This window comes from Labrus mixtus, chromosome 7, assembly GCF_963584025.1.
Source record: "Labrus mixtus chromosome 7, fLabMix1.1, whole genome shotgun sequence".
Classification (NCBI taxonomy): Eukaryota; Metazoa; Chordata; class Actinopteri; order Labriformes; family Labridae; genus Labrus; species Labrus mixtus.
This window is the reverse complement of record NC_083618.1, coordinates 21,376,974-21,391,081: the sequence shown is the minus strand read 5'-3', so window position 1 is coordinate 21,391,081 and position 14,108 is coordinate 21,376,974. Positions and strand designations below refer to the sequence as shown.

The following is a 14,108-nucleotide window of genomic DNA, read 5'->3' as shown; positions in this document are numbered from 1 at the left end:
AAGGCACAGGCTCCGCCCCCTCCCTCTCTTACCTGGTCACAGGTGTGAAGGGCGAAAATGATAGCCAGCATGCCGGTAGACGGGTACCGACCGTGACGTTCAGTCCAGTGATCACACACGTACTTAAAGAAGACCGGGTTGACCACAAGAACCTGCAACACACACACACACGTTTTGAATTTACAAACTCTGGAAAATAAATCCAGAACACCAAATCTTTAACCTTAATCATCCAACAACCTTTAGAGAAGAGACACATGAACTCCCTCAAAAAGAAGACAAGACTAAATGAAGGCAGAGTCAGAATAAACGCAGGAAGAAGTTCAGATTAAAACAACAAACTCCAAACAGAGAGCAGGATGAAGGGTTTATTTTACCTTGTCTTTATCCGCCGCCACTCTCTCTTTGACTCTCATGTAGGTCCTACACACACACACACACACACACACATACACACACACACACACACACACACACACTAATTTAGATATTTGAAAGTAAATATTGTTATTAAATTCTACATATTTACGTTTAAAGTGGCAGAGGTCATTTATTTCATTTGATAATATGACAGAACTTTATTCAATTTCTGGATCTCTACAAATCTAAAGTACAGTAAATTTGAGTTACATCACAGAGCCTCAAAAAATGTGAAACACATCAAAGTAAAAGTGAGATTGCATCACAGATTATTAATATTGCACATGGCCCTCGCTGGTATTGAAGGATAATGAACATATTCCTTCATGTTGCCTCGTTGTTTGTTTAAAGCTTGGTAACAAATTGAGAGGGAATTGTTTGTACTCAGTAGATTCAGAATATTTGCTTCTGCATTTCTTACATCTTAACTTCTCCGGTGGACAGCGCGCTGGTCAGCCACTCCAGGTCTCTCAGTTTGAACGGCAGCAGGATGAGTCCGACGCCACGTTTAAGATCCACCGCGCTCTCTGGGTATAACAAGTGATAAGTGGTTCGATTTCCAACGTCTTTCTCAAATCCCTGGGTCACCGCTTTGTTCATCCTGTGGGAGGAGAAAAGCAAGGGTGATGATGAAGAGGAGGGTTTAGAATCGATCATGAACTATATACAAATGGACACATCTCCAGCTTCTCCCTTTTTTTTTTTCTTTTTTTTTTTACAAAAAGTGAAGCCAAAATACCCCCAGAGATGGGCCGTAACATCTTAAGCTGGTGATGTCATTTAGAGCTGGTGGAGCCTCCACCTCTTTGGCTAACCAAACTCAGAAGAAGAGATGGGATTAACAAACTTTAAATCTACTGATCAAACTTCAAAGATCCCCGAGGTTGGTAGGATCCAAAGCAGAACAGATTCTTGTGTTGGTTTGATGCAGACACTCACAGTTATGGAAAGTTTATCGACTCTTTTGTCTGTGTTTGTTCTGGATCCTCTCACTGCAGGGGCCACATTTGTCAGCAGAGCTGTTTATCATGGTGTTATATCCCTTATCATCAGTCAAAAATCTAATCTCTAATAAAAATCAAATTTCTCAGAAAACGTAATACTCGGGAATAAATAAGCATGATAATAAATGACTATAATTGCAGAAACCATTTTTGAGAAAAAATTATTTGACTTGTATTATGATTTTTAAGTTTGACCCAGGTCCCATCTGTTAACATGGTGGAGGCGGAGCTTATCACTTAAACTTCAGCCAGCCACCAGGGGGAGCTCCAAATGTTTAGGCTTTACTTTTGGGGAGCTGTCATGTGGAGTACCTTCTTATACACTCTTTGGTTGGAAGCTTATCAGCTGCAAGTCAGCTTAAGGAATATTTATTGTCTAACTTTACTTTTGGGCTTTTATACCTTGAATCCATGCACCGCTTGGCTACCATTTTGAAAAGACATCACCAGGACCAGCATAAAAATCTGTATCTATCTATAAAAGAGATAAACTGCTCCATAAGACAATACACTGTACAACATCTCAACATTAGAAATCTGTGTTTATGAGTGTGCAGACAGTTTTACCTAAATATGAAGTCATGGGAGTTGATCAGGCTGCCGTGTCCTGACTTCTGTAGGTTGCCAGAGTTGCCGACCACAGCACATCTACGGCAACGAGAGGGAAGGGGCCTGAAGTCCTCAGTGGGCGGAGAAATCACCTTGAACATCTTTGAAATGACTCCCTCCAAGGTCTGGTCGGTTCCTGACCGCTGGAGACCCTGTGCACCAGAGGAGATCATTTTTTGATTCATTTATTTATCTTCTTATATAAATGTTTTGTTTTTCTAATATTGAATAAAAGTCCACCAAATGTAATAAGATTCCCTCGTTGCTGAGTTATCAAGAATGGGCCAAACTAAAGGTCACACTCTGACCCCTAAAATCTAACCAGTTAACGTTTGAGACTGTATGGATGTTTGTCCAAAAGTTTAGACATTCCCACATTAAAGCCGTAAGTTATAGCATACATAGTAATGGATTAAGTAAGGCTTTACCAGGGTGTTATGATACGTGTCCTAATGAAATTTAGTGATTAAACGCGATTAAATAAGATTAATCTTTTGGCATAAAAATGTACTTTCTATAAGCACAACCAGTCTGTATAATTTGTTGTTTGTAATCTATTTTAATTTGTTTTAATTTTTGTTTCAATGTTTTTAATGTCAGTATAACCACAGCATAAAGCCCCCATACACACAATATACTGGTACACACTGTACACTGTGGATCAGACTGATGAGGTTAGCAGAATTGTGTACCCCCCTGCCACACACACACACACACACAGACTTTAATCTACTAATGGTTTCTGCAGCAGAACTTAATCTATAAATGAAGAAAAACACTCAGACGTTTGTCTTTTCATCCAAACTGCCGACAGTTTCTACAAAAGACAAAATACTTTACACACTCTTAACTTTCCCAAAAATACAAACTTTCACAAACACTTGAATGAACTTCATCCACTTTTTATTAACTTTGTCTTTTCGGCCTAGTAATAACAAATCTATGTTCAGAGATTCAGCTGGTTTAACTGCTCTCAGTGAAGACACATAAATCTCTCCGTCTGCAGCTTGAATTCACTTTCTGCACCGGCTCTCACACTTAGTTACTGCACCACAGAATTTAAAGTTAAGTTCTTTCACTTATGGTGTGTTCACACTTGCACAAAACTCCTGAAAATGTGGACATTTTCGGGGGTGAGCTGCATGTGTGAACGCGAAATTGGCATACCTGGCCAATAAATCTGATTCTGTTTGAGCACACATTTTCTGAAAAGTGGAGCAGGCAAAAGACGGAGAGGATGGACTTTTCTCATCATTGGGGGGTTTGTAGACAGACTAGAGACATATATTAGCGTTAGAGGAACATGGTGAAGTTTATTTTGATTATAATGTGAGCTTTAAGACATGAGGAAGCTTGGATGGAGAACCAGGTTTGAAGAATGACTACAAGCTTGGAGGCCAAACTTTGGATTGAGCAGCTAGCAGGTAAACTGTGTACAAAAGGAGCTTATACGATTTGTTTTAGTGATCATTATTGAAATAACCGTTAAAACCACAGACTGATAAATCATCATAAATCATCAGACCAGAATTTTATTATATTCTGCCTCTTGAAGGAACACCTAAATTATTAACTTGGACTTTTGTCCTTACCAGCCACCATTTAATCGCGTCCGGGTCAAAGTTGTTGGTCTCTCGGAGGACGGGCTGCTGTTTGGGGTCATAGCGTTTGCTGAACCAGTCTGAGCCCTCCGCGTCTGAAATGCAGGAATCAGAGCAACCACACGGCCTGCTGATAGAGGAAAACACAGAGGAGTCACACAGACACAGAACAAGGAATCATGGGAGACAAAGATGAGTCTTTAACTTCAAATGAGTTACCTCTGATCCTGCTGGGGGTCCCCTAAAGACCCCTCCTCTGCCTCAGGTTTAGGGGTGTTTGGAGGAGGGGGGCTAATGGGAGGTTCATGGGTCAGACCAGCAGGAGACCTTGTTGGTTGAACGACTGAAAACATAAACAGAAGAAGAGTCAGTGAACAATATTGTAGACTAAGGCTGTTTTGAAACCGCCTACTAGTAGTATGAACTGATTTGGCCAAAATGCAGCATGTCAAAAATACCCGGATGTCGTACTGGTTCAGGGAAAAATCTACAGTATGCATCAGACCAGTGTTCCTCGCATACTGCTCCCCACAATGTCAAACTTCAGGTCAGAACATTTCCCTCCTCACCTGTCTCCTCATCGGTGGGCGTGGCCCGGCTGAAGGGCAGGGCCAATGATAGTGGCAGGAAGTGTTTCTTCTGGATGCTCTGACTGGCGAACATGAGGAAGAGGATGGCAGCGATCGCCAAGGCAACGCACAGCTTCCTCCTCAATATCATGGCTGGACGGCTGATAAGTTGGTGGGATCCGGAGGGAGGACGTGTGGAGGTGAGCTGTCAATCAACCTATCAGCCTTTATATGTCGGGGTATTTGGATGGTGTCATCTCTTGGACGATTTCCTCTGTTCTGTCATGTCTCTACTCAGCTCCTTGTCCATGAAGCCGGAGACTGTAACGCCCTGTCTGGTGAACCACACTGCTTTGTGATTGCTCGAGACAGGAAGTTCACATCTGTGTCGGAAAGAAAAAAAAACATTAGCATCACTGAAGAAAAAGCTGTTCTTAAATCTTTAATGTGTGTAAATGGATTTGCTGTCTGTGGGCACAAAATTACAATGCAATGAAAATGTGCAAACAGTTTCTGAACAGTACCGAAAGTTTGCATAACTGTGCGCACAGTTTATAAATCCATGGGCACCATTTAGGAAAGTGTGCCTACAGAATGGTAATCCATCAGATTTTCTTCTTACCTAAGCCTTCGGGGGCTCAGTATTCTAAAAACATACATTTATAAAAACTGAAGAATTAAGCAAAGACAGAAGTGCCAACAACTGCAGTACCTAGAGTGGCCACTCGAGGCTGGCTCAAAACACGAGTCAATCCCCATTACACCCCATGTTGGGGATTGACTCGTGTTTGGAGGCATCCTCAAGGGGCCAAACTTTACAGCAGAATTAGGAATGTTTACATCCTGGTTTACAAGTGGTTTTGTCTCTCTTGCTCATTTCCCCACTCTTAAAAACTTCACAGAGGAGGAATTTTGTAAGGCATTAAGTCGTACATCATTAGGGGTATGGTTGGTCTAAAGGAGTTTGATGCTGCTAGCTGGGGGAGAGGCGCGGCACAACCTGGACTGGTCGCTAGTCAATCACAGGGCTGACATATAGAGACAGACAACCAGCCACACTCACGTTCACCACCCACGAGCAATTAAGAGCCACCAGTTAACCTAATAAGCATGTCTTTGGACTGAGGGAGGAAGCCGGAGTACCCGGAGAGAACCCACCCATGCACGAAGGAGATCAGGCTTGCTGCACAGTTTTTTTATTCTAACAGATGTCCAAGAAGTCTGCGCTTCACATTTTCTCGGTGGAGATATGGAAAGTCAGCTACAGTCACCAAGTTTCTTAAGTCTCATCAGTGAACAACTCTGATTGGCCAACATCACTAAAAGAACCTCATGTTGTGGAAAAAAATGGTGGTTAACAAGCTTTTTCGCCTAGCATTTGGTACCAAACTTTTCTTTGTATAAATTGGTATCAAACCCCTCATTCCTGTTCAACACCACCCTCTTGTCAAAATACAGTACCCTTGGCTCAAAAACATCCAACATGACTCGTGGCTTCAAAAGGGTTGCTGACCAACCAGCATGTGACAAAATGTCTGACTAATAGGAATTCTGCCTATTGGAAAGGAAGAAAATGTACCCACATTGTAGCTGCATATTTTTGGCACTGCAGTCTAATAGTTGAACCTATGAACCAGTGGAACCAGTACTGAAGTTTTGGCAGCATACTCGGTGAGCTTAATCACCCTGAGGCTGTAACAAATCATCCATTAAAGACGGTATGTTTTGGGCCAACCTTAAAATGGTTACAGACAGTTCATTTATTGTTTTATTTACAAGGGAACTCTGCGAGTCCGCATTTTACTCAGTGTAGTAGTTCATATATGTTGCATTTTAGTATTAGGGGCAAACTCTACCCCTAAACTGTTAAGGGTCTGTTTGTGTTTTTAACAGGAGTCTGTAAAATGTAATCACCTATAACAATGTATTTATGATAAACTCTTGGTCCATAACAAACATTATCACAGCTCATTTTCCTCTCTTAGACTTGATTCAGAACCAGGAAAAGAACAACATTGAGGTTAAACAGAAGGACGTCCGCTGTTATTACCAAGACATGTTGTTGCTGACAATGTCTTACATCATTGATTCAAAAACAACAACACACTGCCTTTTAAGTTGAAAACAAACACCAAGAAAGAGAAACACAGAGAGACCGGTCCTGATTTTGCTGATGAATGGAGTCACCCTCTTCCTCCTCCCACACCACACTACACCACACCTCCCCTCTCTTCTCCTGATGCAGGAATGTCTCCCAGCAGACTCACTCGCTCTCTGAATACCAATCAGTTCTGGATACAGTTCAGCTTCTCCTGTTTCAGTTCCCTCTCTCTCTCTCTCTCTCTCTGTTTCCCACCGTTTGTGTGTGAGTGTTTGTGTGTGATCAGTCTGAATCAGCTGACCTGATTGTGTGTTTGTTTTCTCACTCCTCAGCAGTGCAAGTTATGATTATCACTAAATCTTTGTTGGACTTTGTTGTTCAACAGACGCACACAATGCTAGACAATGCTCACTGTACAGATTCTCCATAACCTAACCTGCACTCTCTTATATTAATCGTGTAACAGTTTCATATGTTTGTTGGTGTAAATGTTGGTAAAAACAAGTAGCCGTAACATCAAAAGTACGACTTATCAGAACCAGCATTACATAACCTCTCTTCTACGAACCCAACCTATAAGTCTTTTGTTAAAACGACAAGGACAGCAGAAAGATATTTCCCGTTTCGACTGGAAACTATAATATTCACAACCGCAACAATGGCAGGAACTGTGCTTCATAAAGCCCTGAAACCAGACTGGTGTGGACTTAAATTTGTTTCTCGAGAGGAATGTTTTGAGCTGATTATTAAGTAATGACTCCAGGACATTAGCAACGCAGCGTGGTTTTGAAATCGGCCAACGGTTTGTTGCTATCGACCTCTTATGCAGTTGGATTACGTTTTGCAGATTTACAGACCGTAAGGGGATTACGCCATTAGAAATGGAAATGGAGCGATTAAACAGATGTGTTATTTCTTCAAGAATAAAAAGGGCCTAAGACTTTTTAAAAAATACAGGTTTAGTTTCTAAGTGGAGACCTGAAGTTTGGACTGAGAGGCCCGGTGTTTCATTTTCAGCACTTTCATGTTGTTTTCATTTTTACAGGTTTGTAAAACTGCATCATATCTGATGTTGGCGATTCTCCTAATGGACTTTTTTTTGGGCATGTTTCCCTCCACTGTGTGGCTACAGGGCTTCACACTGCAGGGAGCACTTTGAATATCCATCAGACAGACAGAACCAACATTTACAGACACATCTACTTGACTGCACAAGACCAAATGTTCAGTGGGGACTCAATTCAACCATGACCTCTCGTTGAATCACTGCAGTTTCCACCACTCTGTACGTCTACAGTCGCACATATTATGAAACAAGACAAAAGGAGGCGAGTCGGTACAGATACTGATTAACATGTTGACGCATCACAAGTGCTGCTTTTTAAAATGATTTGCATCTTCGCCAAGCAGGAATGGGCGACGCTCTGAGGGGAAAGGCTGGGGAAAGTTCCTGACAGCAAAGTAAGCTTGTGGATTAGCATGTGTATTAGCATGTCACCACAGAGGTTGGCCGTGTGCGATGTGATGCAAACTTGTCCTGGTACAAAGGGCTTTCGATCAGCAGCCAGCCAGACTCAACAAACTCATCAGCTGCTGAGTTTTTGATCTGGGTCTGAAAGTTCACACAAGACGTGGAGACGTGTGGATCAATATCTGTCAAAAAGTGAAGCAACGGAATCAAGTCAAAAACTAAACGTATGCAGACAGAAAGGGGAAGTTTGAGGGGATTTTCAGACTTCAGGATATGCTGTTTTCAAAAAATGTGTATAAAAAAAAAACCAACAGAAGATGCCATGAGTGGTGTGACAAGCTGCAGGTTATGTTAACGTTATCTCAGCTTGTTTTTTGGACCATAGCTTATTGAAGCAGGACTCACATTATCAGCAAAGGTCTCCTCCCGATCAATACAAGAAAGAACTATCTCTGTTTAGAAGAAGTGAGAAATGTGTGTGTACTTTACGTGCAAACAAAAAAACTACATATGAACCATCTGTTGTTGCTTCACCAATCAGTCATTATTTGTATAGCGCCGATTCATAACAATTGTTACCACAAGGCGCTTTACAAAAGAGCAGATCAAAGACATTACTTATTCTTAAGAAAATGGGATAGGATGCACAATGGGAACTTATCTGCTCTATGATAGGGTGATTTATCGGTCAGATGAGATGAAATCCCAAACCACTTAAACGCAATCCACTGGGATCAACTCCCTGGCAGTCATCGACGGGTTTTAATAGTGAACCTTTTATATTCCTGAAACATCAGTGACGATACGGAGAAACAATAAAACGTGACTTCTGCCTGACGTAGGCTGTTGTTATAAAAGGTGGATAATTAAATTAAACTCAAGGTAACCCCGCTCAGAGATAAGATTTATTCCATAACATGATTAAGCAGAACAGTCAAACAGACAAAGAGAGTTTACAGGACAGTGAAGGGTTAATGGCGATCAGCTCAGCCACAGTGTTTGTTATCTGGGTGTTTATTTTAGGGTTTCAGAGGAGGGGGGGGGGGGGTGATAGGGTTCAAAGGTCTTATAGTTTCCTGTGTAGAGTTTAGACATCAGGGAGGGAAAATACCGACACCACAGAAGAAGAATGTCAATTCTCACACAGACTGCCACAGTGATAGGAGGTTAAAACCTTTCTATGTACAGTTACGTTCACTCAGATTGACTGAAGAATTAAGGATGATACGACTGTTTTACTGCTTTTCTTTTTTTAGCATTATTAGGTCTTTCTTTTTGACATCATTTGATTTTCACTTTTTTCTTCTGTATTGTTCTCATTGGACCATTACCGATGTCTTTATTGAGTGCAATATTGACGACGCTGATCCACGTCACCGATCAAGAAAGATGGTTGTGCACTTTAAAAAAACTCATTCAGACTGAACTGTAAGAAGTGCCCACATATCGTCTCCATGACGACGTTCAGACGACATGGAACAGCTCCTTCAGTCTAAAAGACTTAATCTGAAAACCTGACAGCTGCTGCTGCTTCCTGTTTGTCTGTGAAGACAGCACAATGAAATGCAATGCCAGGTTTAGTACAGCTAGGCTTACTCATAATGCCAACAACAACAATAATAACACAAATTATGATCAAAATCATTCTGAATCAGTATCGGTAGATATGCATCGGATCGGAAACTGAAAAAAAGTGGATCGTGCATCTCTAGTTAATAACATGACTTTGTTGTATTTTTGATTTATGGGTTTTTCTTACACTTTTATCTTTATCCATATTTCACTTTTGCAAACTTCAAGCTGTAATTGTTACACAACAACATCAGGATACATCCATTTTCTATTACTGTACTTATTGTCTATAAATCTAAAAGATGTTTCTGACATGATCTGACAGGAAATGATTTGTTCTATAATCTTAAATTCTTGTAAACTTAAATTCATTTTCAAAGTGTTTTAATAAAAAGGGTGCCTTTTCATCAGTTGTCCCAAATCCTGCAAATTCAAACGCTGACCGGCATTTCATCGGCTCTAATTTTTCCAAAGTGCAGGACAGTCACCTTTCTAAAACCTGGCTTTTATCTGATGGCTGAATGTGTAAGAAGCAAGATAAATCTTTCACTGCCGCCTGGTTCAGATGTCAATCAATCATCCCACATCATTTAAATACCCCTACTGTCCCGACTGATCATATCTACTTGCAGCATTAAAAGCATCTAAAATATGTTGTGGTATCACTCTCAACTTTATAAAGTCACGTTAGTGTTACTCAACAGTGTTGACCTGGATCTGATTAAGCCCCTCCCCCACCATTTTTATGTTCTTATTGAGTTCAGTTTGGATGTGGTTTTTGAGCAGCTGGATGTGATTAGACAAAAAACATTTTAAAAACATTTCTCCTTCTCTTGAATGACAAACTGTGTTTATTTCTTGCTTTGACGGATTGAAAGTTTAAACAGGAACTAGTTGTTTTCATTTTCACCATCACAGCTCTCACAGTTAAAACATCTACACTCTGACCTCACTATTTAATCTGTATCCTGATGTGATGGATACTTCAGCGCTCATATTAACAGAACATTGTCCTAATACAAACAGGCTGGTTACAAAGTGCTTCACAGACAAAAGCAATCAAACATTTCATACGGTGAGAAAAATGTACATAAATAAATCACAAAGTCGAAACAAGGCATACGCACAAACAAACACACAGAGTAGGCACTTGAAGCATGTACAGGTACAGGTGAGCTTTTAGACAAAAACACGTTAGATTCTCTAGTCTGCAGCAAGAGGAGACGTCCAGTTAAATGCAACACGTCGTCTTTCTAGTGCCTGAGCTTAAATCAACACAGACACAAACTTGTGGCTGTTTTTTTTCTCTCTGTGTGTCTTAACTTCAGCTGCAAGAAAACTGTATGTCACTTCTTCTTTATGAGTGTGTGGTAAAAGAGGAAGCAAGGCCACACTGACCAACTTATCTCACAATATGAAACGACTAACCGAAGTGTTTGCATCACATTAGAGTTCAAAGTTCGCAGCTGAAGCTCCGAGCCGTGGAGACAAAACATTTGATGGCATTTAATCTGTACGCCCTGCTCATTGTTTGTGGAAATTCTCCAAAGGCACGTGAGCAAAACTCTGATGGTTTACATAAACTGTGTTAGCTCGTGGTGCTAATATCCACAAAATATCGAAACATTTTATTCAGGTAGACTTCCAGTTCTAAGGCTCGACGCGAGGTTTCCATGGACACGGCCGAAACAGGACATTGTTGAGTCTGCTAAGTCATCCTGAGCAGAAACATAACGGAAAAAAAGCGTTTAAAAAAAGAGCAGAGGAAAGAAACACACACACACACACGGTAGTTTTGCAAAATGACTTAAGCAACAGCTGCAAAAAAAATAACACTGCACAGACACAGTCACTTCCTGTTACAATACTGACTCACACAGACAGTCACACACACAGACAGTCACACACACACACACACAAACTCTGAAACTCAATATTATATGTTTGTACCGCTGTATTTGGACTGTCCATAAAAAGAAGACTCTTCTGCCTGTCTGTCCTGAAGGACGGGGGCTGCTCGGCTGCTTTCCTGACGATTTGCCCTTTTATGTGGACTTTAATCTCTATGATTGAGGCTCTATAAGGACTAAGGGTTTCACATGTCGGTCACTCAAGACTTTGAGATATGTTTGTACGTGAGCTGTAGATGAATGAAAATGTACCACAAGAAATACGGACAGACGGACAGAGCGAGCGAGCCGGGTCTCTAACAATCCGTTTCTGTTTGCACTGATTTAAAATCAGACCTCTATAATTACATCCGCCCGTAATAGAGGAGGAAGAGGTTTGTCTCACGGACCACACAAACTGTCCATCTTTAATTAAGTTAAGCCTCTCAGGATCTGGTTTCAGTTGTCACAAACACACATCAAATGCTGCAGGACGGTTATGAACACACACACATAATGAACACACACACACACACACACACACACACACACACACACACACACACACACACACACGCACAGAGAAGTCATATAACAGAGCTAAAGGGAGGATCAAAAACTTAATTAACATTTCCACGTAAATACTATTTGACAAAAAACAAAGAACACGATATAGGTTACTAAAGGTCAATACAAAGCAAATTAGCCTTTTATGGGAGATAAGAGACCACGAGTTGAATACAACTTTAAATACATTAGGACGTAAGGAGAGACGAGACTGTATGGTTTGTGTTGCGTCAAAATGGTGTTACACATTCCTGTTTCTCCTCTCACTGTGTGTGTTTAAGTTATTTTTTGGGCCCCTTTGGCTTTATTGATAGGACAGCTGAAGAGAGATAGGAAATGTTGCGAGGAGAGAGCGGGGTTTGACATGCAGGCCAGAGGTCGGATTCAAACCCACAGCAGCTGCGACGACGACTACAGCCTCTGTTCATGGAGCGCAACATAACCGCTATAAGCCGCCGGCGCTCCACAAATATGTTTCTTAAATCTGAAGAAGGTGATTTGTTTTTGAAGGTATCGTTGTATTCTTTATATCACCGTTTTCTTTTTCCACACATTTTATCTTTACGAAAAAAACTGCAGCTTCTACAAGTTGAATTTTTCACTTGGTCTGATTGGTTTTTCAATACAAAACTCACTCCGGGGGTTGTCATGATACTTGGGGTGGGAATCACCAGAGGCCCCTCCAGCAGTTTAAAATGTAAAAAGCATATTTGCTATGAATATCATAAAAATATCGATACTAGGCGGCCATGAGACGATATAATATCTCCACACAAAATATCACGATACTATGGTGCAGTAATGATATCGATACTTGTTTCCATACCACAGCGACAAAAATCAACGTCCTATAGGCGGCCAATGTTGTGTAGTTAAGGGGGGCTCTAGTGGTTAGTGCGTGCGCCCAGTGAAGAAGGCTATAGTCCTCCAAGCGGGTGGGTTCAAATCCAACCTGTAGCTCCTTTCCTGCATGTCACTCCCCACTCTCTCTCTCTCTCTCTCTCTGATTTCCAACTCTATCCACTGTCCTGTCTCTAAATAAAGGCACACTCATACGGCTAAAGTAAAAAAACGTTTTGTCCGAGAACATGGGTGTAGGAAAAGTGCAGCTTAGAGAAAAATCCAAACTGTAGGTGCAGCAGAGCGACAATAAGAAAAGGACTGTTTACCAGCGCACTGTGGCAAATTATAGGACTCAACTATAAGAGATAATAATACAGTCAAAATATACACACTGGATACTACAAAATGCTAAGGACACAATCAACTAGAACATAACTCTCCATGGGCAAAAGAGCCTGATTCTATTTTTCAGGAGGTGGATATGACAAGGCCTTTTTCCCCCGCGATAAAATCGTTATTGTTTTATCGCCCAGGCCTAATTACACTAGCAGTTCTTTTTCACCAGCAGAGGGCGCTGTATGGATTACAACAAACAAGTATCATCACTCTCCAGAGTATCAAGCAGTCATACACGTACAATGCAATGTTACTTTCCAGTCGAGTGAACATCTTGTCTTCATTCTAAATCTTTTCCACAAGTGTTTGAAAACTACATATGAGGGATCAATGCAATAAATGTGTATATCTAAATCTATCAATCTCCACAGACTGAACATAGATCTAAGAAAGATATCGGCTGATATATCGGTATCAGATTTTTTCTTTCCCACATGTCGATATCAGTATCGGCCCCAAAAATCCTGTATCGGTCGGGGCCCTACAAAAGAGCTTGATTACATTCTTGAGGAGGTGGAACCTTCTGATATGGGATTTTCAGGGCAGATATCGATCTGGAAAGTAACTGCACATGTACAGTAAGTGCATCACGACCTGACCCTCTGGAGAGCGATCATGCTTGTTGTAATCCAGATAGCACAAAAAGTCATTTAAATACCAAAGTATCCTCTCTGCTTTGTGTCTCGTACTGCTGGAATGCTAAATTAGGGAAAGTATATTTAATATTCTCTAGCGAGATTTTGTAGTAAATGAAGTTAAAAGGAAGAACAATGATCAAAACAACGAAGCTTATAGCAGGAAGGAGAAACTGCAAATACACAGGGAGGTATAAATGGATAACCATGCTACATGTCAGAATGATATACGAGTACTTCACAAGAAGGAATACAGAAAGAAAAAAAGTGTGAGAAGTAGGCCAACTTTATTGTGACCATTCACATAAACTGAATATTGTAGAGCAAGCTATTCAGCTATATCGTTCAGGGGGCCAAATTTTCAGACAAGCAACCCACCACAGCAGTAAAGTGCGCAAAGCAAGCTTGTGATAGGACCAAAGATGTTCTAT

The 14,108-nt window shown here is 41.0% G+C and overlaps 1 protein-coding gene across 2 annotated transcripts in view; it reads right to left on the bottom strand.

The window, feature by feature from the left end:
- The window catches only part of LOC132976955 (CMP-N-acetylneuraminate-beta-galactosamide-alpha-2,3-sialyltransferase 2-like), a 259,673-nt gene that overhangs the window by 4,329 nt on the left and 241,236 nt on the right, over positions 1 to 14,108 (bottom strand). For both annotated transcript variants that reach the window (XM_061041257.1, XM_061041256.1), the window contains exons 2-8: positions 4,204 to 4,586; positions 3,854 to 3,977; positions 3,626 to 3,764; positions 1,992 to 2,185; positions 842 to 1,021; positions 378 to 423; positions 33 to 152 (exon numbers count right to left, since the gene is read on the bottom strand). In XM_061041257.1, coding sequence (XP_060897240.1) covers positions 33 to 152; positions 378 to 423; positions 842 to 1,021; positions 1,992 to 2,185; positions 3,626 to 3,764; positions 3,854 to 3,977; positions 4,204 to 4,354 — 954 coding nt within the window. In that variant the 5' untranslated portion in view covers positions 4,355 to 4,586. The remainder of the gene's footprint in view (positions 1 to 32; positions 153 to 377; positions 424 to 841; positions 1,022 to 1,991; positions 2,186 to 3,625; positions 3,765 to 3,853; positions 3,978 to 4,203; positions 4,587 to 14,108) is intronic.